General features: G+C 45.9%; 1 protein-coding gene across 5 annotated transcripts in view; it reads right to left on the bottom strand.

Moving 5' to 3' along the window:
* Positions 1-2,358: 2,358 nt before the first annotated feature.
* LOC140903943 (beta-1,4 N-acetylgalactosaminyltransferase 2-like) overlaps positions 2,359-22,986 on the bottom strand; it is a 71,635-nt gene continuing 51,007 nt past the window's right edge. For all 5 annotated transcript variants that reach the window (XM_073325956.1, XM_073325957.1, XM_073325960.1 and 2 more), the window contains 4 exons: positions 22,646-22,833; positions 20,641-20,781; positions 18,867-19,086; positions 2,359-7,600 (listed from right to left, as the gene is read on the bottom strand). In XM_073325956.1, the coding sequence (XP_073182057.1) occupies positions 7,389-7,600; positions 18,867-19,086; positions 20,641-20,781; positions 22,646-22,833 (761 nt within the window). In that variant the 3' untranslated portion in view covers positions 2,359-7,388. The remainder of the gene's footprint in view (positions 7,601-18,866; positions 19,087-20,640; positions 20,782-22,645; positions 22,834-22,986) is intronic.

Genomic DNA, 22,986 nt, shown 5'->3' with positions numbered 1-22,986 from the left:
TCTTTTAAACCCTGTTATAGTCCTAGCCTTCACAACCTCCTCAGACAATAAGTTCCACAGGTTGACTGTGCGTTGTGTGAAGAACTTCCTTTTATTTGTTTTAAACCTGCTGCCCATTAATTTCATTTGGTGGCCCCTAGTTCTTATATTATGGGAACAAGTAAATAACTTTTCCTTATTTGCTTGCTCCACACCACTCATGATTTTATATACCGCTATATCCCCCCTTAGTCGCCTCTTTTCCAAGCTGAAAAGTCCTAGCCTCTTTAATCTCTCCTCATATGGGACCCGTTCAAACCCCTAATCATTTTAGTTGCCCTTCTCTGAACCTTTTCTAATGCCAGTATATCTTTTTTGAAATGAGGAGACCACATTTGTACGCAGTATTCAAGATGCGGGCGTATCATGGATTTATATAAAGGGCAATAAGATATTCTCCATCTTATTCTCTATCTCTTTTTTAATGATTCCTAACATCCTATTCACGTTTTTGACGGCCGCTGCACACTGCGTGGATGTCTTCAGAGAACTATCCACGATGACTCCAAGATCTCTTTCCTGGTTAGTTGTAGCTAAATTAGCCCACACCTGAGCTGGCACCTCATTTTGATGATAGCAGAAGCAGCAGAGTTTCTCCAGCATGCACATTTCCTCAACTAAGGGAAATTGGTTGGTTTGGTTCCTGTAGATCCTTTTCAAAGGTTTGAAAATGTTCCCTGGGTTTTAAACTTGAGGGGAATAAAAAGTAGGACAGAATCTGGGTTCATTCCGGAGGATGGGGGAGGCTGTAATGCATTAGGTAGCTTCAAGGTGTAGAATTTAAATGAGGGAAGCAGTGCAGTCTAGTGGTTAGAAGACAGGCTTCTGTGCCCAGCACTGTTACTGACTTGCTTTGTGGTCTAAGGGCAAAAAAAAATAAATAAATAAATAAAAATTCACGTCTCTGTGCCTCGGTTTACCCATCTGTGGAATGGGTATAATGATACCTACCTCACAGGGCTGTTGTGAGGATTAACAAATTAATCTTTTTGAAGCACTTTGCAATCCTCAGTGCCGTATAGAGTGTAAAGTATTATTATTAGCAGTAACTAAAACAACACGATATTTTTTGGTTCACCTACCTAGCGCTATCATAATCTTGTCATGCCGCTCAGCAAGGGGTAGAAATGACTAAACCAGCATGCGCAGTTATTTTTCTCTTCTGAGCTCTGAACACTTTCTCGGCAATTAAAAACACATAGCTATGGTTGAGTAGCTATGGCGGATGATGTGCTCCTTTACTGGCAGTGATAATTGCAACCTAACCAAACTGACATACTTGGAAGGTTTTTAAGGAGTTAAAAGAGACTCAAATTCAGTGTAAATATTAAAAAGAAACTGCCTCTAAGCTACATTTTATGTTTCCTGGGCATTAGATTTTGGTTTGGTTTTGGTTTTTTAGCAAGAAAAAACCTGTAAACATTAGTAATATAGTATGAGAAAAGTCTTTTTTTTTAATGTTTAGCTCCAAATATTTTGATGATTTTTACATCCTGGGGAAAAAATATCAGAAACGCAGACTTGGTATGAGACAGATGAAGACTTTTTTTAATTTAATTTTTTTAAAAAACAAATACAGGATTTGCTTTACTGTTCCCGTGAAATGGGACACACATCATAGGCTTTTTAAAATTTTTTTGGAACTTTCTTCTTTTTTTTAAGCATACAGTAACCAAGAGGCTTTTTTTCTTTTTTTTCTTTATAATGAAATCGGTGCGGTCCTGTGAAACACATATGCTCCTGAGAGGGCACAGTTGATGTTTTTGAAACTCTAATTCACTCTCTTCTTGAGACCGGTCTGGAAGGAATGAACAACTCGGTTGGCCTGTGAACATATCAGCAGTGCTACTGTTAATTTCAGCTGGGGTTTTGCTTGGAGGTGTAAAAGGAGTTGGGTGTCCAAATTCTACCAGAGAATCGAGGGCCGAAATTGTCAGAAGCGACTTGTGATTGTTTGGATGCTACAATTACTGGGTGTCCAAGCTGGGACATTTTAAAGGAGACCCAGTTTTCAGAAGGCAGGGGCTCAGCACTATCTTTAAATCAGACCCCTTTCCAGTGTCAAGGTGAGTGACTTTTGAAAATATTGGCCCGGATGCCTAACTCCTTTGGAAATCGCAGCCTTAGTTCTGATCCAGAACTCACTGGCAGTCAATAAAGACTGCAGTGGGCTTCAGATCAGGCCCTTACAGTATTGTTTAGGAAGAAAGAAATTCACCGTGATTCGGTTGAATCAGCCCTGCCCACCCCCCCCCCTCGTCCCCCCACTTTTTTTAAGTCGTAGTTTGTAAAATACAGAGGGAATGAAATAAGCGAGAGGTTCTCAAATCATTTTATTCCTGAGAACATGCAGGTTCTGCAAGCTTGAAATTTACATGTTCAAACTACCTCAAACCTTACAATTAGATTTGAATGATAGATGGGAGAGGATGGGCGTATCCACCCTGCAGCTTTGCCTAGGCTCAGAAATAAGCCCCGAACAGAACCTTTCCTGAAAGCTCAGAGAAGGGTCTCCCTCCAACCTCCGCAGCGGTAGGTTTCCTGGAGGGAGAAGCGTGGTTGGGCAGTTTACTACCCCTCCCAGTCAGTGTGGGATCTTCTTGCTGGTGAAGCAGGAGAACAGATGATGGCTCCTCCTTTTCCACTACAGGCGTCTCGTTTGTAGGAATCTGACTAGGAAGCCTGCTTTGGTGCAATGGGAGCCTCTCTGGAGGGCGATGATTATCCCATCACCGTAAAATATAAGAGACCAGTCAACGTACGTCAGATCCCGCCAAACTCATGGGGATTTTGCCCCCGGGCACTCTCAAGAACCTCTGAAATCCAGTGCTGTGGCGGGTAAGACACACCCAGCGGCTGATCCTTTGGCTCCTGCTGCATCAGAGGTAGGGCTAAGGCTCTCCTCTGAAGGAGGGAGAAGGTGCCACCCCTCTACTCCCTAGAAGAGACCTGGTAGTAGAAGGTGGAGTAGCCTGCTGAGTCAAAACGACAGCAGGTTTGAGGGAGCCAGGGCCTGGGGAGGGTAGGACATACGAGCCGTGGTGCCATTCAGGCCCCTGAGGTTCAGACAGACATCCAGCCAGAAGGGTGATAATCAGAACCCTTTAAAAGTCGGCCCATCCCTAATTTAAATATGCATTTGAACCCTGCTGCTTTATTGTACATTACAGAATTTTTAAAATTTTTGTTCAAGATTAATACCTCTCGGACATGCGGTCTGTTTGTGACATGGCAGGAGCGGCGGTGGGCAAAGCTGGGCCGTTTTTTAAAGTGGCCTGTGGGAGGGGAGAAAAAGCCCGGTCGCCTTCTCACCACAGAGGTGAGTGTCCCCATTCCCAAAGGCAGCGGGGAAGGTGTAAACTGTGCAGTGTACCAGTTAAAGGAGCGGTGATCTTCAACAGTGAATGATTGAAGGGATGGTGTCAGGTGAACACAGGCCCACACTGTTGGTTTTATGACCCAAAAAGCAATATTTGGCCAAACTAGAACCGTTTCCATGGATACTTTTTTAAATTATAGATTCCTGTGGAAATTTGTATTTCCCCACCTGCAAACAGCAGCAAGTGTGCTGATTGGGAAGGAACTGAAAAATTAAATTAATTCTAAACAGCAGCCAAACAGACCACAGTGCAAAAAGTAAATCATTAATGGAACACAAATTAGATTCTTAGCTAAAATCGCTTTAGCTTTAACATCCTGGGAAATTAACAGAACTGCATGGCCTATAAATTGGGGCAGAGCTGGTCTTTACAAAATTATTTAGTGTGTGTTAAAAGAGTTAAGGAAATTATGCTTTTTAACTATGCATCCAATTCATCCCAAGATAAACTCCACTGGCTTTAAAGATGAATTTCTCCCCAATTTAAAAATAAATAAGTAAATAAATAAATCTGACACTGTCCCTTTAATCAGATCTGTTCCAGTGAATTACAAAACCTACAGATCTCTAGTTTCACTCCACACTGATTAATCCCACTCCTCCCCTCTGTGAAGCCCCCAGGCCATGGAGTACGTTAGCTTCCTGCATGTCAAACAAGGGGACATGACCTTATATAACCAATTCATTTTTGTTTATCTACCTCTTAGTGACAATAGAATAAAATAGGTCGTGGCAACTCCACATGCGGTAGTGTAGAGGAAAAAATGACTCTCTTTTTCCAAAGAAAAAATGTTTTTTAAAAAAAATAATAGAATGTATGGGCTTTCTTTTCACTTTAATGTGTTCATTCATTGTAAAAGTTCCAAACCTCAGCAGTGCTAAATTGTTCAGTTGTGACTAATTTTTATTAAAATGCTCAATATTCCATTACTTTTTTTTTTTCTTTTTAACTTTGATATTTACTTCTGTCAGCAGTACAACTTTTCTCCGCTCCTCTGTCTCAGCGGACGCTTTGTTCGTGTGATGACTGGTCACTTTCGCATAGACTGGCATTCAATTGCCATTCGGACCACATTGCTTTAGGGGCACCCAGATGGTATACCTTTAAAGTATTTTTAGGTGGTGTACAATCTGGATGATTCATTTTTACCAGTACTCAGCGTGGGTTAACGATAAAGCAATCAGGGCTGGATTATAAAAGTAACAACCAAACAGGAATGGATTGTGTGACTAAAGTGACTTGATCATCTGAAGTTTAGGACAGTTCAATACACAGATGTGCATATAGAGAGGTAAAACTAATGCATCCTGGTTTTGAAATCCCCAGTCAGCTGCCATGTTGTTCTGTACTCCCTCATGCTTGATACTGGGGGATATGGGGAATAGCTTGCCCACCTGATTGATTGTTCCACACACTTGTTTGAATAAAAGTGCTGCTTTCCCCCGGCCCCCGAGTCACTGATCCAATGCAATTTCAGACTATTCATCGAAAAGTTGTACTTGACTGTAACGATATTTTTCCTCCCTTCGGTTGATTGTTTATTTTCTCTCTACTCCCCTTTCCCCTTCTGCTCCATGTTCTTTACCTGGTACTTTTGTGAGGCAGGTTAGTTGGCTCAGATCTGGAGTTGTGATTGTGGATGGACGTGGACTCCATTTTAATTGCAGCTAGGTTTCCCCACAAACCGGCTTACTCCACTGTTTCATTTTTAAAAATAAAGCAAAATTATACTGCACCTGTGTGTGTTTATCTCCATTCTTAGGAGAAACAAAGAGGTCAGCGATGCGGAGGTGTGGATGGGTGGGTGCTGATATAACTCAAGGCACGGACTTAGCAGACCTGCATGCCTCACACTATCACAGATGCCTCACTGGACTCTCCACAGTGTTACAGCTTTGTTACTGAATACAGTATACTCCTGATTATCTGAACAGCATGGGGAACCCAGATTTGATTTGGCCCATCAGGAATTGGAATAATTGAGAGGGCAGGTGTCATTCAGCAGCCTTCCACATGGCAGCCTCCTTGCAGTCCAGGCCAGGGATCTCTGCTCTTCCCTGCTCACTCGCTCCCATGACAGTGGGGCTGCAGTGGGTTCCCACCACTGCCGCAGGGCCAGGGCCACCTGATCCCCGCAGGCACAAGATGCAGGGCAGAGCAGAACCCCCCGGCCAGTACTCTGCCGCTCCAGGACTGCAGCCTTCCCTGGACCATGCACCTGCAGGGATTGGCTACACTCACTCAGTGACAGCAGGACTGCAGAGGCTCCCTGCACTGTGGCAGGAGCCATTCAGCAGCAACGTGGCCTCCCTCATGGCTGGGAGCACAGCTGCATCCTCCTCTGAGCCCTGGCCAGGGGTCTCTTCTCTATTATCCGCACCTCTGCAATTTCCTTGTCCCCCTGCATGAGATACATGAGAGATGAGGAAGGGATTTAGATAATGCAGAGGTTCAGATGATAAGGTTTGGGGAGCAAACACTCTCAGAACAAAAGCTTAGCAGAGACTTTCCTGGGCAGTACCTAGCACCCTAAAGGGCCAGTCAGACTGGGATTTCCAGGTGCTACTGCAGTACAAAGAGAGAAGTGGCTAGTGAGTTTGAGGGCCTGCTGTGGAAGGCATCTTCAAGGGGCCTTGTTTTCAGAAAGTGCTGAGCACCCACTCTCTAAAAAGTGGGCCCTTTAGAAATGGAGTCTTCACTGGGTCACCCAAAGTCATTAGTCACTTTTCAAGACATTGTCTGAATTTTTGCCAACACTAATGTTCTTGGAAGGCACAGAAACACCACTCATGGTCATCGAAGTTCTCCCGCAGTAACGCTGCCTTTCTCCCACCCAGTCTTCTCCACCTCGATTGTAAGCTCCATAGGCAGAGATGGTCTCACACCATGCATATGTACAGAGTCTAGCAAAATTAGGCCCTAAATCTGTGATCTCGGTTGGAGCGTCGAGTTGCTCCAGTAATAAAGTGAATCCGAGGGACTGACCGTGGCAGCCATTCAAGTTTAAAAACTGGAGCAAGTAGGTACAGGACTCCTCCCTAACCGTATTAAATTAGTGCTGGGGCCATGATGCGTGGTCTGCTTGTGGCATTTACTTCTTGTCTCAGATTAGTATCCAGGTCCCACCACTGTGGTAATGGTGGGGTTTTTTGATGCTGTGGTTAGCTGCCTGCTAAGAACTGAACTCCACCATTTCACATAGGCCATGAGCTAGCAGATGAAAAGAACTCAGATCACATGAATGTGGACTGCATTCAGGCAGGACAATTAGGAGAGTTTGCATTTTCCTCCTCTTAAGTGAAAGCTTCTTAACTAAACCAGATTTCCAACATCCCCACTCCGGTCCTTAAGTAAGGAGTAACAGTAAGTTCTCGACAGATATTGCATAGGCAACATACTAACTCCATTTAGGATAAACCAAGCACTTCAGTCCATACATGAAAGTCATTTGTGCTTCTGGCACTCAACTTGAGAACACTCATTCCAGTTACTCCTCCAAGAAGGAAGTCAGACAGTCTGTGCATCCCTGATAATCCATTCAATTGCAGGGAGGATGTGGAGTGCTACCAGATCAAATCAGTAGGAATTCTACCCTGCCCTGCCCCCCTTCACTCTGCACTGGCTGGAAAGAACACAGTGCAGGGCCATGATGAATCTGGCTCACTATTAGCCAAGCTGCCTCACTCTTTGATCAGGGAAACTTTGCAATGAAGAAAACACCATTGCAAGGCCTGGAGCAGGATCCGAGTGCAGATAACACACACGACTGCGTTGTCCATTTCAAGTTTGGGCCAAGAGATTCCAGAATCCCAAATTCAGCCCATTAAAAAGTTTTTATAGAAAGGTAGGTGCAAAAGGAAGGCATCCAGTGTGGCATAAATAAGGCAATTAGGCTGAAGCCCAAAGCGTACTCCTGCTGTGGCCATCAGGGAGGTTACCATAGGAATTGCACACGGCAGGGTAAAAGGGTTATCCTGTTGAGTAGCATTTCAGTCGGTTTTTGAAGTAGTGCAAAGATAGTTTAAATTGCACCTGTGCTTTGGTGTTGGTCCGGAACAGTTTATATTGGTCTTCTACCTTAGTCAGGTTGGGATCAGATGCGGGATTATGTTCTTGGTGACCGATAGAAACATCGCTGCAGGAACCGACAAGCAAGATGCCCAGTCCATCCATGAAAAATTCTGGGGAGGAGAAAAAATATTTAAAAGCGAAGTTAAGCGACCCTGCGTTTCCCCAAGAACGGCTGTGAAATTATTTCACAAGGCTCTGTATGGTCCACTCAGGACTGAATCACTTCTCCACGTAAAGGAATTGAACCACGGGTCCTCTGGGTCTAAAACCAAGCTGCTATGGCTTGCCCTAGAGAACCAGGTCCAGTCACTTGTGGAGACTAGCAGAGTCAAAGCTCTGTGGGTACGTTTACACTGCAGTCAAGGTGGGACAGCAGCATGGAAAGCCAGACCTGTTCTAGCACACAGTTAGAAATAGCAGCGTTAGACGCAGCAACCCAGGCTGCCCCCTGGGTATGTCCTCATGATGGTAGCCAGGTCTGAAGCCTGTACCACCACCTATGCCTGTATGCAGCTATTTTGAGCCCTGCTGGCGTGGAGTTTCCCCGTTTTAACTGCAAACGTTTCATAGTAGTCTAAGACATGAATCATGGCGTGGTGGGGAAGGGTCAGTCCTTTGGAGGGTCGCTGCTGCCCTCGCTAGGATCCCCTTAGTTTGCCCCTGGTCAGGGCGGTTCTTTGAGTCGGACACGTGCCTGTCTCTGAGCTGTGCTCAGGGAGACAGCCTGAAGCAGGGGAGCTGCCCCTCTCCTGTCCCAGGCCTTTCTGCCTCCTCCTTTGTTCTCCTTCCTTTATAGTAGGCCTAGTTTCCTCAACTGGGCACAGCTGTGATTGCCTGCCTCCATGACTGGCAGCTCTGGCAGTTGCCTGAGTGTGTGGCTGGGCACTTGCCTGCTGACAGGAGAGGCTCCCCTCCCTGTCCTGCCTACGCTCAGTGTGGGGTTTGTAGACCCCATTACAGGGACGAATCAGGGAAGTGCTGAGTTTGCCGCAAATCCCATAATGCTACTCACTTCCAGCTAGCATCCCACAAGGTGCAGCAAGAAAAGTCCCACAATGCATAGAGCGCAGAAGCAAAGCAAAGCACTGCACCCTAAGATACCTGTACGGAATGTTGTGCGCTTACTCTACAAGACGTCCCTGCTGTGTAAACGTGCAGATCCATGCTGAAGCAGAAAACCACTTACGGTGTATATGCAATTACTGGAGACTGTCTAATACGCACAGATTCATGTGCAACAAGTCAGTGTGAATTAATACACCCAAGCGCATAAACCCTAAAGCAAAGATGCAAAACCACAAGCTCTAAGCCGAGTTGCCCCTGCAGATTCGACTGGTCACTACAGCAGCCATATTAGTTTTCTAACCACCATTTTTCCATTTGCTTTTCAGTAAGGTTAGTTGGTTGAAAGAGAAGTAGCAGGCGTTGTCTATCTTACCCTTCTAACAGAACCAGTAGGGATTGTTCAATCCTTGAGGGGGCCATTTAGGGATCTGGGGCAAAAATTGGGGATTGGTCCTGCTTCAAGCAGGGGGTTGGACTAGATAACCTCCTGAGGTTCCTTCCAACCCTAACCTTCTATGATTCTATGATTCTATGATTTGTTTATACATTTCCTGGTCTAAATAAAAAACTAGAGCACTTCTCTGCATTTAACTCTGAATAAAGTGGCTGCTGCACCTTGCATCCAGGGAAAGTACTCAGAAATGTATAGGTGCAATTGACAAACAGGCATTTTCTCTAGACACCACAGCCAGCTGTTTTATATGCTGTCAAGCCAGGACCCCACTGAAGAGTCTTCCTTGGCATTCCATGTAGCAGAGTCTACATACAGTGCAGGCGTCGGGATACTCTAGTGGCCAGAGCAGCAAGCTGGGAGTCAGGAGACCTGAGGTAAAATACTGGCCCCACTGAACTCAATGGCAAAATGCCTCTTGATTTCAAGGCAGCCAGGATTTTACCCCTGGCTTCAGTTCCTAGCTCTGCCGCTTACCTGCTTGGTGACCGTGGGCAACTTACTTCACCTCTCTGGCCTTCCAGCTCCCCTTCTGCCTCTCATCTAGTTTAGACTGCAAGTTCTTCAAAGCAGGGATTTCTCTTACTACATACTTATACAGCTCCTAGAGCAATGGGTCTCCAGTCTTTCACATTTGGGGACAATGTATACCTTCAGATCAGCGGCACTGCTATGGGTACCCGCATGGCCCCACAGTATGCCAACATTTTTATGGCTGATTTAGAACAACGCTTCCTCAGCTCTCGTCCCCTAAAGCCCCTACTCTACTTGCGCTATATTGATGACATCTTCATCATCTGGACCCATGGAAAAGAAGCCCTTGAGGAATTCCACCATGATTTCAACAATTTCCATCCCACCACCAACCTCAGCCTGGTCCAGTCCACACAAGAGATCCACTTCCTGGACACTACAGTGCTAATAAACAATGGCCACATAAACACCACCCTATACCGTAAACCTACTGACCGCTATTCCTACCTGCATGCCTCCAGCTTTCACCCTGACCACACCACACGATCCATCGTCTACAGCCAAGCTCTGCGATACAACCGCATTTGCTCCAACCCCTCAGACAGAGACAAACACCTACAAGATCTCTGTCAAGCTTTCTTACAACTACAATACCCACCTGCAGAAGTAAAGAAACAGATTGATAGAGCCAGAAGAGTTCCCAGAAGTTACCTACTACAGGACAGGCCTAACAAAGAAAATAACAGAACGCCACTAGCCGTCACCTTCAGCCCCCAACTAAAACCCCTCCAACGCATTATTAAGGATCTACAACCTATCCTAAAGGATGACCCAACACTCTCACAAGTCTTGGGAGACAGGCCAGTCCTTGCCTACAGACAGCCCCGCAACCTGAAGCAAATACTCACCAACAACCACATACACAACAGAACCACTAACCCAGGAACTTATCCTTGCAACAAAGCCCGTTGCCAATTGTGCCCACATATCTATTCAGGGGACACCATCACAGGGCCTAATAACATCAGCCACACTATCAGAGGCTCGTTCACCTGCACATCCACCAATGTGATCTATGCCATCATGTGCCAGCAATGCCCCTCTGCCATGTACATTGGTCAAACTGGACAGTCTCTACGTAAAAGAATAAATGGACACAAATCAGATGTCAAGAATTATAACATTCATAAACCAGTCGGAGAACACTTCAATCTCTCTGGTCACGCAATCACAGACATGAAGGTCGCTATCTTAAAACAAAAAAACTTCAAATCCAGACTCCAGCGAGAAACTGCTGAATTGGAATTCATTTGCAAATTGGATACTATTAATTTAGGCTTAAATAGAGACTGGGAGTGGCTAAGTCATTATGCAAGGTAGCCTGTTTCCTCTTGTTTTTTCCTACCCCCCCCCCCCCCGATGCTCTGGTTTAACTTGGATTTAAACCTGGAGAATGGTCAGTTTAGATGAGCTATTACCAGCAGGAGAGTGAGTTTGTGTGTGTATGGGGGCGGGGGGGATGTGAGAAAACCTTGATCTATGCAGGAAATAGCCCGACTTGATTATGTTAAGAGTTGTCACTTTGGATGGGCTAGCACCAGCAGGAGAGTGAATTTGTGTGGGGGGGTGGAGGGTGAGAAAACCTGGATTTGTGCTGGAAATGGCCCACCTGTTGATCACTTTAGATAAGCTATTACCAGCAGGACAGTGGGGTGGGAGGAGGTATTGTTTCATGATTTCTGTGTGTATATAAAGTCTGCTGCAGTTTCCACGGTAAACATCTGATGAAGTGAGCTGTAGCTCACGAAAGCTCATGCTCAAATAAATTGGTTAGTCTCTAAGGTGCCACAAGTACTCCTTTTCTTTTTGCGAATACAGACTAACACGGCTGTTCCTCTGAAACCTGTCATTATGCAAGGCACTGCATTTAGCCGTATGGAGTGGAAATCTATCAACTGCATGAAGAAACTTGTGCAGATACAGACAGACATCATCTTCCTTTCCAAATGCAAACAGATGGACATCGTACCAAAAGGACTGAAGGTCAAAAATCCATTACAATCTACATACCACACAGACTATGCTGACAGCTTGTGCCTCACGCTCTCAAAGAAACTGCGGAATCACCTGATCAAGATCCTCTACAGCAAACAGGGAAAGATTAAGAATGAGCTCTCAAAAATGGATACTCTCATAAAGAACCAACCTTCCACACAAACTTCCTCGTGGCTGGATTTTACTAAAACTAGACAAGCCATTTACAACGCACACTTTGCTTCTCTACAAAAGAAAAAAGACACTAAACTTTCTAAACTACTACATGCTACAAGGGGCCACAGCAATGGTTCCCTCACCCCACCTAGCAATATTGTTAACCTATCCAACTATACTCTCAGCCCAGCAGAAGCAGCTGTTCTATCTCGGGGCCTCTCCTTCTGCCCCTCCACCCCCACGAACATGATACAGTTCTGTGGTGACCTAGAATCCTATTTTCGACGTCTCCGTCTCAAGGAATATTTCCAAAATACCTCTGAACAACATACTAATCCACAGAGGTCTCCCTGCCAACACTACAGAAAGAGGGATTCTAGATGGACTCCTCCTGAAGGTCGAAACAGCAGACTGGACTTCTACATAGAGTGCTTCCGCCGACGTGCACGGGCTGAAATTGTGGAAAAGCAGCATCACTTGCCCCATAACCTCAGCCATGCGGAACGCAATGCCATCCACAGCCTCAGAAACAACTCTGACATCATAATCAAAAAGGCTGACAAAGGAGGTGCTGTTGTCATCATGAATAGGTCGGAATATGAACAAGAGGCTGCTCGGCAGCTCTCCAACACGAGTTTCTACAAGCCATTACCCTATGATCCCACTGAGAGTTACCAAAAGCAACTACAGCATTTGCTCAAGAAACTTCCTGAAAAAGCACAAGATCAAATCCGCACAGACACACCCCTGGAACCCCGACCTGGGATATTCTATCTACTACCCAAGATCCATAAACCTGGAAATCCTGGGCGCCCCATCATCTCAGGCATTGGCACCCTGACAGCAGGATTGTCTGGCTATGTAGACTCCCTCCTCAGGCCCTACGCTACCAGCACTCCCAGCTACCTTCGAGACACCACTGACTTCCTGAGGAAACTTCAATCCATCGGTGATCTTCCTGATAACACCATCCTGGCTACTATGGATGTAGAAGCCCTCTACACCAACATTCCACACAAAGATGGACTACAAGCCGTCAAGAACACTATCCCCGATAATGTCACGGCTAACCTGGTGGCTGAACTTTGTGACTTTGTCCTTACCCATAACTATTTCACATTTGGGGACAATGTATACCTTCAGATCAGCGGCACTGCTATGGGTACCCGCATGGCCCCACAGTATGCCAACATTTTTATGGCTGATTTAGAACAACGCTTCCTCAGCTCTCGTCCCCTAAAGCCCCTACTCTACTTGCGCTATATTGATGACATCTTCATCATCTGGACCCATGGAAAAGAAGCCCTTGAGGAATTCCACCATGATTTCAACAATTTCCATCCCACCACCAACCTCAGCCTGGTCCAGTCCACACAAGAGATCCACTTCCTGGACACTACAGTGCTAATAAACAATGGCCACATAAACACCACCCTATACCGTAAACCTACTGACCGCTATTCCTACCTGCATGCCTCCAGCTTTCACCCTGACCACACCACACGATCCATCGTCTACAGCCAAGCTCTGCGATACAACCGCATTTGCTCCAACCCCTCAGACAGAGACAAACACCTACAAGATCTCTGTCAAGCTTTCTTACAACTACAATACCCACCTGCAGAAGTAAAGAAACAGATTGATAGAGCCAGAAGAGTTCCCAGAAGTTACCTACTACAGGACAGGCCTAACAAAGAAAATAACAGAACGCCACTAGCCGTCACCTTCAGCCCCCAACTAAAACCCCTCCAACGCATTATTAAGGATCTACAACCTATCCTAAAGGATGACCCAACACTCTCACAAGTCTTGGGAGACAGGCCAGTCCTTGCCTACAGACAGCCCCGCAACCTGAAGCAAATACTCACCAACAACCACATACACAACAGAACCACTAACCCAGGAACTTATCCTTGCAACAAAGCCCGTTGCCAATTGTGCCCACATATCTATTCAGGGGACACCATCACAGGGCCTAATAACATCAGCCACACTATCAGAGGCTCGTTCACCTGCACATCCACCAATGTGATCTATGCCATCATGTGCCAGCAATGCCCCTCTGCCATGTACATTGGTCAAACTGGACAGTCTCTATGTAAAAGAATAAATGGACACAAATCAGATGTCAAGAATTATAACATTCATAAACCAGTCGGAGAACACTTCAATCTCTCTGGTCACGCAATCACAGACATGAAGGTCGCTATCTTAAAACAAAAAAACTTCAAATCCAGACTCCAGCGAGAAACTGCTGAATTGGAATTCATTTGCAAATTGGATACTATTAATTTAGGCTTAAATAGAGACTGGGAGTGGCTAAGTCATTATGCAAGGTAGCCTGTTTCCTCTTGTTTTTTCCTACCCCCCCCCCCCCGATGCTCTGGTTTAACTTGGATTTAAACCTGGAGAATGGTCAGTTTAGATGAGCTATTACCAGCAGGAGAGTGAGTTTGTGTGTGTATGGGGGCGGGGGGGGATGTGAGAAAACCTTGATCTATGCAGGAAATAGCCCGACTTGATTATGTTAAGAGTTGTCACTTTGGATGGGCTAGCACCAGCAGGAGAGTGAATTTGTGTGGGGGGGTGGAGGGTGAGAAAACCTGGATTTGTGCTGGAAATGGCCCACCTGTTGATCACTTTAGATAAGCTATTACCAGCAGGACAGTGGGGTGGGAGGAGGTATTGTTTCATGATTTCTGTGTGTATATAAAGTCTGCTGCAGTTTCCACGGTAAACATCTGATGAAGTGAGCTGTAGCTCACGAAAGCTCATGCTCAAATAAATTGGTTAGTCTCTAAGGTGCCACAAGTACTCCTTTTCTTTTTGCGAATACAGACTAACACGGCTGTTCCTCTGAAACCAGTCTTTGTTGGCACACTATAGTAACACACATACAATCATGCATTACACAATGTTCATTGTTAAAAGCATGGGTTATTAAACATCATTTAGCCTATTTTAAGTTTAATGATTAAATGTTTTAAGAAAACCAAGAGGAGCTGCTAATGCTTTATTTCAAACATCCATTTAGTTCAGCTGTGAAACAGGGTGTCCTAAGGAGACCTGGCCCTTTAAGGGGACTACCTAGGGGATGGGCTTTGAGGCAGATGAAATTAAGTCTGCTGGGTCCAGTTAAGGAAGAAAGGACAGAGGAAGGGGTTCACCCCACCCCACAGCCAGACAGACAGACAGGCCTGGCTAGACCAACTCCACTAGGGGCAAAGGGCAGAAGCCTTAAGGGGTGCCAAGCCGCAGTATCTGAGCCCAGCAAGAGGCTGAAGCAGCTGTGGAGAGGGAGAAGGGCTTGTTTTTATTTTGACATTTTACCTGTGATGATTTAATAAAATCAGACCCAACATCGGGTGGTGGGTGACCACAGGAGTCTGGGTGCAGTTTGAGAACCAAAAGGAGAATCTAAGGCACCAGGAACATCTAGTACTGGCCTGGGTAGATCAGGCTTTATAAGCCTAAATGGCAGTGGGTTGGATCACTTTATGCAGAGTGCACCAGATCCTCAGGTGCTGTAATTCATCACTGGTTTCAGTGTAGATGGGTGTGGCTCCATCACCCGGGCCAGTCATAGGGGCGGTACTCTCAACAGTATTTGATCCATATATTGTTGCAAAGCTAATGGGTTAACACACACAGTGAGCCGTGCTATGCGAGGCTTACGGGCCTGATCCTCCATTGCCCCACACCTTGTGTCACAACTTACACCTGTGTAAACAGAGTGCAGATAATGGCCAGATCAGCATGACAGCATTTTACTTTGTACTGGTGCAAGTGACGGTCATGATGCAAGGAGGCAAAGGACAATTATCTTCATCCAGCAATAGAATCATAGAATCTCAGGGTTGGAAAGGACCTCAGGAGGTGATCTAGTCCAACCCCCTGCTCAAAGCAGGACCAATTCCCAATTTTTGCCCCAGATCCCTAAATGGCCCCCTCAAGGATTGAACTCACAACCTTGGGTTTAGCAGGCCAATGCTCAAACCACTGAGCTATCCCTCCCCCACAGCAATTCTGCTTTCTTGCCACTAGAGGTCTTTGCCTTTGTAGTGGTGGTATCTCAGCCCCCAGCAGCTACCTTGTGTAAAGTTACTCTGGAGAAATGATTTTCTCCAACCCCAAAAGAATCTGAGGGCTTTGTTTTTTTCAGAAATGAGACCAACTGCCCTATAGCCTTGCACAGTGAGAAGTCATTTGTACCCATGCACAAGTCTGGTGGGAGTTTTTTAAAACACACTAGAAAAAGTAAAGGAGTACTTGTGGCACCTTAGAGACTAACCAATTTATTTGAGCATGAGCTTTCGTGAGCTACAGCTCACTTCATCGGATGCATGCCGTGGAAACTGCAGCAGACTTTATTTATGCACAGAGAATATGAAAAAATACCTCCTCCCACCCCACTGTCCTGCTGGTAATAGCTTATCTAAAGTGATCATCAGGTGGGCCATTTCCAGCACAAATCCAGGTTTTCTCACCCTCCACCCCCCCACACAAATTCACTCTCCTGCTGGTGATAGCCCATCCAAAGTGACAACTCTTTACACAATGACAGGTTTCAGAGGAACAGCCGTGTTAGTCTGTATTCGCAAAAAGAAAAGGAGTACTTGTGGCACCTTAGAGACTAACCAATTTATTTGAGCATGAGCTTTCGAAGTGAGCTGTAGCTCACGAAAGCTCATGCTCAAATAAATTGGTTAGTCTCTAAGGTGCCACAAGTACTCCTTTTCTTTACACAATGTGCATGATAATAAAGTTGGGCCATTTCCTGCACAAATCCAGGTTCTCTCACCCCCTCACCCCCCTCCCAAAAACCACACACACAAACTCACTCTCCTGCTGGTAATAGCTCATCCAAAGTGACCATTCTCCCTACAATGTGCATAATTAAGGTGGGCCATTTCCAGCACAAATCCAGGTTCTCTCACATCCCCCCCACCCCCCCCCCCCACACACACAAACTCACTCTCCTGCTGGTAATAGCTCATCCAAACTGACCACTCTACTAGAAAAAGTAGAAACCTGCTAGGATCATTTGGGATCTGTCACTTAATTCCCCACCCTGTAGGAGCCTGGGACATTAGTGCTCCTCAACCCCTCCTGTTCTCTGCCTGTGACATAACAGGTTAGTCTCTTGAGGGCTGTAATACTTGGTCAAATTCTGATTTGGCTTACTGTGCAGGTGGTGTTGGTGACCTGTGATATACAGGAGGTCAGAACAGTTTATGGGGTACTCCATTCTAGCCTTAAATTTTATGAAACCTTTTCATCTGAAAAGCTTCAACAAAAAGTGACTTTGAATGATGCATTTCTTTTAATGTATCAGGTTTTTTAAAGTCAGGTTTTGTTATTGTTGGAAATTTTCTGGGTTGAGATAAAGTAGAGATGAAAAATTTGGGGGGGGGTGGGGGGATTTCCCGCCTCTCTCCCCACTTCTTCTACAGCAGGAAAAAATATTTAGATAACTATCCCATGAAAAAAAAAATTCAAGCCAAACCAAAACTGCTTAGTTTTCTCTGGAAAAATCTTGTCAGAAGTGGCATCTGTTCAGTTTTTAGACCATGCACAGATATAAAGCACTAAAGCACAAAGCAAACGAGACTTGGCCCCCAAAACAGATGGGCCTATTGCAATCTCTCTCTGTTTGGCCAACCTGACTGCCACCTTGCCATCCCTCTAGTCTACCCAAAGTGTAACCTCCAAATCCATCTTCTTCTCCCATTCCTCTGACCCCTCTCCTTGCACTGCAGCTCTTTCTGTGTCCCATTCAAACTCCTTGACTTCATCCAAAAGCCTCTACATAGGCCTGCCCTGGCTTTATCTTCTCACCTCCTTTTCGTTTCCTTCTCCTTTGCCTGAGCTAACCTTCTGAGCCCTACCTACCATGCAGATGCACTTTAATCCCTAAACACAGGGCTTTCTACATTCTTCATAATTAAAATCGAATCATGTCTTTGCAGAGCATTAAGCAGAGAGCAGAACTCTCCGTGGATTCGTGGTTACAGGTAGCCCTAGGTCTAATCTAACTTGCTAAAACACTTTAGGGTAGGATTTTCAAAGGAATTTAAGGGAGTTGGGCATCTAACCCAACCAGGGGTGGGATTTTAGGTCAGGAGATCTAAAAGCTCTTTACAAAAGTTAAGCATTATCACCTCTGTTTCATAGAAGCCCCTCCCCTCCCAAGACTCAGAGACAGGATGGGACTTGCCCTCTACACTGCAGCTGGGAGGTGCAATTCCCTGCTCAGGGAGATTCGCACACAGTAGCGCCGATCAAGCTCACACACTGAAAACAGCGTGGCCAAGGTCAGCCGCCCAAGTACAATCTGTTGGAGATCCTAGGTATGGACTCGGGAGGCCAGCCCAAGTTACAGGAGTGCTAGCTTGGTCAGAGCTATCCCAGGTACGTCTACCCGAGCTAGGAATGATACCTTCCAGCCACAGTGAGGATACCCCCACAGAGCCTACCAGAGAGCTGGGAATAGAACCCAGGCGTCCTAGTCCATGTTCTAACCCTGGGAGAGGCCCCTCAGCAGCATTAGTGAAAGCAGAGAGCTGGAAGCCCCAAGACTGAAACAAAGGAAGGAAAAAGACAAACATGATAGCGTGAGAGAAAGCTTCTGTGGGGCAAGCCACAAGCGGCAGACACCGAGAGCCAGGCCTGCCGACAGCAATGCCGGGCCCCAGGGCAGAACAGTCAGTGGGCCCCCACAAACGCACAAGCCACGCCAGCGTGGAGGTGGTCCGCCTGACATTTGGGCAGTGCTGCGCCTGTGCTGGCTGGTACCCAGTGAGCTGCTGACTGCGCTGCTGGGCGCGCTCTTTCGGCATGGCCAGGGCTTCCACATGCCCGCCGGTGGAGTTGCCAACTGTCCAATTGCACAACCCCAAAGACCCTTGCCCAGCCCCTGCCCCTTCCCTGAGGCCACGCCCATGTCCTGCCCCTTCTCCATCCCCCCTCCCTCTGTCGCTCGCTCTCCGCCATGCTCACTCACTTTCACCAGGCTGGGGTTTGGGTGCGGGGTGCAGGCTATGGGAGGGGGTTTGGGTGTGGGGCGTGGGCTCTAATCTCCTGGGCCCCTGGGCAATTGACCCTTTGTCCCCCCGTCGGCAGCCCTGCCCAGAGCTTGCTTGCCTGCACTCGGAGAAAGAGAGCGTGTGGCTTACCTGAGTGAGCTACTCTTTGCAGAAGAGGGTCATAGCCGACGTGTCTGCTTTTGTCTGTATGGGCCAGGAAGAAGTTGACCACACCACTGGTGACCACGCAGTTGGGGAACCCTTCCAACTTGTGGAAGGAGCCGTATCTCAAATGCAGACAGCCGCTGTCGTCACCCTGATCATAGAGCAGCTGAAAACTGTAGGTGTTCCCATTCACGCTGCCTCCAACCTGGAGAGCAGGACCATCACCCACGTTATTCAGTTATCGCTTTCATCTCCTGGCAGACTCAAAGCCTGGGCTAACATCCGCTGATATCAACAGAAGCCCTTCCATTGACTGGCCCAACCCCCTGAACATTGTTACTGTTCTGCACAGTGGGAATCTCAACATGAACAAGCCCCAGTTTACAATAGCTTCTAGGTTCTTGTGAGCTGCTGCTTGGAGCTCATTCCCTATGACATCACGTTCTTCTTGTTCCTCATACCACTGTCTGTGTTTATCAGCTCAGAAACTGGAGTGTTGTTTCCACTAGCATGGTGTAGGTGCTGGTGAAAGCTGCTGGATTGGGATCACTAGAGAGACCAAAGTTCTGGGCCAAGATCAGACACGGCATTTGCAGAAGCAGGACAATCCTTCCTCCCACCTAACCTAGAGACATACTATGGAATCACGTCTCCACGGTACATTCTTTCATTGGCCCTACTGACAACACAGCCAATCTAATAAGCAGCCAAAACTGCACTGAGATCTATTCATTTCACAGGGGGCACCAAACAGCTCTCATCGGAAGCTTGTTACCCTTCACTAAGGATTTGGGTTGGATTTGAAAACATGACCAGAAGTTATAGGCCATCAGTTCCATAAATCCTCAGAACCATCCACTCTCTGAGGTCAGCTGTCACAGTCCAAGGTGTGGAAATATTTCCCAGTAACTCTAAAAAAAGACTCTGAATCAAGAAAATACTTAATGGGATCAAAAACAGCTCCAACTGGCTTCAAAATGTTCTTACTGACCTAGGGTAAGTATTCTTTCTGGAGTTACGATCCAAGCTGAATGGGTGGTGAGGGAAGATTGTGATCCAGATTGGAGCTGTTTTTCCAAAATTGGCCAAGGAGAGTCCTGCTCTTGGCAAAAACTGATGTCACTTTTCAAGAAGAAGACATCTAGTGTTTGAACAAAACCAAGAATCCCCTTGCAGAAGCAGTAAACTAAAGTGATCGGGAACCAGTTGCATCAGGCTTATTGTTTGCCAATACTGTGCCCTATCTGTTCACTTTTCTGCCTGCTGTGAGGTTGTATTGAACCAAAACACAGAAAGGAGACAGATACCCAGAACTAAGTAGTAAATATCCAGGGTCAAATGGTAATGCACCAATTTAAGATGGGCACATTTCTGAGAACATGAAACCGATCTGATGCATGAAGAAAGCCAAGTAACATAGATGAGAAACACACACCACCCTCAAAGAACATTTTGCCAGATAGCATTAACCTCTGGTGTGGTCACAGTCAGTCAATCTAAAAATCCATACAAGATTTTCCCCATCATTTGAAAGCAAGTTTCCCACCCTTACCTTGAATTGTATTTTAACACAATAATAAAGATTTATGGCATAATCTGATGAGCAGAAGACTAAGACAGGTCTGCAGGGGAAGCAACATTCCTTTTCTCTCCTGACTAATGGCCAGATTTTCAAAGGCTCAGCACCCATTGTGACACTTGAGCACTTTCAAAAAGCCCGGAACATTTTCCAAGGGTACAATTTATTTGCATTTCTTACCATATCTAAGTTTGTTCTCTCCAGCACGTCCAATAGTTTCTCAATTTTGGTGTTTTCGGTGAATAAGAAGTCATCGTCAACCCAGAGATAGTACTTGGTTGTGACCTGAGATATTGCAAGATTCCTTCCAGCAAACCAACCCTGGTAAACAGAATCCCCAAGACAGAGAAGGGTAGGGTCAGAACAGCTTTATAAGAAGAAAAATTATATATATGCAAATACACACACACACAAAGCTGCTTAGCTTTGTGCAAATCCTTTTTATCCAGAAACTATTCTGAAAAGGAGGGTCATCTGAACTACTGAATGAGAATGAAATAGAACACCTTTGCAACAAGGAGTGACCTTATAGTAAGACAATCACTTGCCCATGTGATAGAGAAACCAGTATATAAGGATAGTTAAGCACTGGAAGTATTTACCTAAGGAGGTTGTGGAATCCCCATCTTTGAAGGTTTTTAAGAACAGCGTAGACAACCCCCTGGAAGGCATGGTCTAGGTACATTTGATATCGCCTCAGTGCCTGGGGTGGACTAGATGACCTCTTGAGGTCCCTTCCAACCCTACATTTTTACAATTGTAGGCTTTTAATTCATTAGATCAGGTGATTTTTCTACAGGAGACTTCAGTCGCCATCCTATAACCTCTCTCTATTTGTATAATTCCTAGGGCTCTTCACATTCTTTATGGAGCCCCAAGGTTCCCTCATTGTCTCTCCTCCTCCTATCCCCATGTCGCAGCAAGCCCGCTGCTGGCCAAGGACTGGGTGGGACTGCCTCTGAAACTCATTAATGAGCACCAAGGAAATCACTTTTGAGCAACACGGAGGCATGCCTTGTCCCATGCTGCCAGCCAATGGGGCTACTGAGAACAGACAGGAGCCTTAAACATTCATCTTTGATCTTTCGTAGAGCATTACAGGCCAGTGAGCCAGTGTAACTATTTTTACAAAGCTTGAATAGTTACACAATAAGATGCTCCATTCACAAAATGTGCTGGACACCCACCATTCCCATTTAGGTCAGTGAATGCTCAAAATGAGGCCAAAAATTCTGTATAGTCAACAATGTGTTGACTAAGTCCATGAAGATTAATAGGTTGGTAAACCACTAGGAACTGGATTTAGGCCACTAACTCATCTCATATACCACTACGGTAGCTTAAGTTAAATTGCTGTGGTACCAGTGGTAAAGCCCATAGACTGACATGGAGAATTCAGTCCCCTCTGTCCCAGCTATCCTAGCTAAGCAGCCTTGGCGCAAGGTTATGGAACAATAACTGGATATAAATTTGAACTGGTGGCCTACAGGTGAAAGATTCTATACAACACAAACAATCCTCTGAGCCATTCCACTTCGTTTCTTTGGGCAGGTGGAACTGGGTACATGAGTCTTAAGAGTCCTTAGAAGAATGTGTGGTCCAGTGGATGGGGCACGGGGCTTAGAGTGGTCCTCAGGAAACATGGGTTCTATTCCTGGGTCTGCTGGGTCACCTTCCCTTCTCTGTGCTTCCATTACCCCTCCCACCTTTTGTCTGGCTCATCTACTTAGACTGTGAGCTCTATTTGGGGCACGGACTGTCTCTTACTATGTGTTCATAGAGCTCCCAGCACAACAGGGCCCTGGTCTCAGCTGGGGGCTGTATGTACTACCATAATCCAAATGCTAATAAAAGAGATGGTATTTTCAACAGTGCCCAAGCGTTTTAGGAGCACAAATCCTAAAGTAAGTCAATGGGATTTATGTTCCTAAAACACTTGGGCACTCTTGAAAATATCATCTTTTATTAGCGTTTGGATTATGGTAGTACATACGGGCCCCAACTGAGTGAAAGTCAATGGGATTTGTGCTCCTAAATCACTTAGGAGCTTTTGAAAAATCCCATCCAATAAGGTGCGTTATTTAGGATGTGGCCTCTCACCAGTGAGCAAGCCTGTGTCTCACAGAAGGATGGAGGGCCTTGCCTGAGACCTGTCTACATGGCCAGTCCTGTGCAAGTGACAGACCTTTCCAAAAGGCATGATGTAATGCTCAACGTTCTCATCGATGATCTTCTCTGGGACTTTGCTGTCATCGGCGACAATGATTTTTATGTCAGGGTAGTACTGTCGGATGCTCTTGATGAGGAGTCGAAGTTCGTGATAGCGCAAGAAAGTCTTTGTGGTGATAGTCACCAGGGAGCTGATCTTCCGATCTGTAATTGTAAACAGGGAAGTGACAAAGGCTGGTAACATTTTACTGCAGTTCTTTGCTTTTACTCACCATTCCTGAAAGATCTTACCTGCAGGAGGAAGGTGGGCATGTGGTTAGTAGAGCGAACTAGAACACAACAGCTGGGTTCTCTTCC

The sequence above is a fragment of the Lepidochelys kempii genome, chromosome 27 (assembly GCF_965140265.1).
Source record: "Lepidochelys kempii isolate rLepKem1 chromosome 27, rLepKem1.hap2, whole genome shotgun sequence".
Taxonomy (NCBI): domain Eukaryota; kingdom Metazoa; phylum Chordata; order Testudines; family Cheloniidae; genus Lepidochelys; species Lepidochelys kempii.
This window is presented reverse-complemented; position numbering and strand designations above follow the sequence as displayed.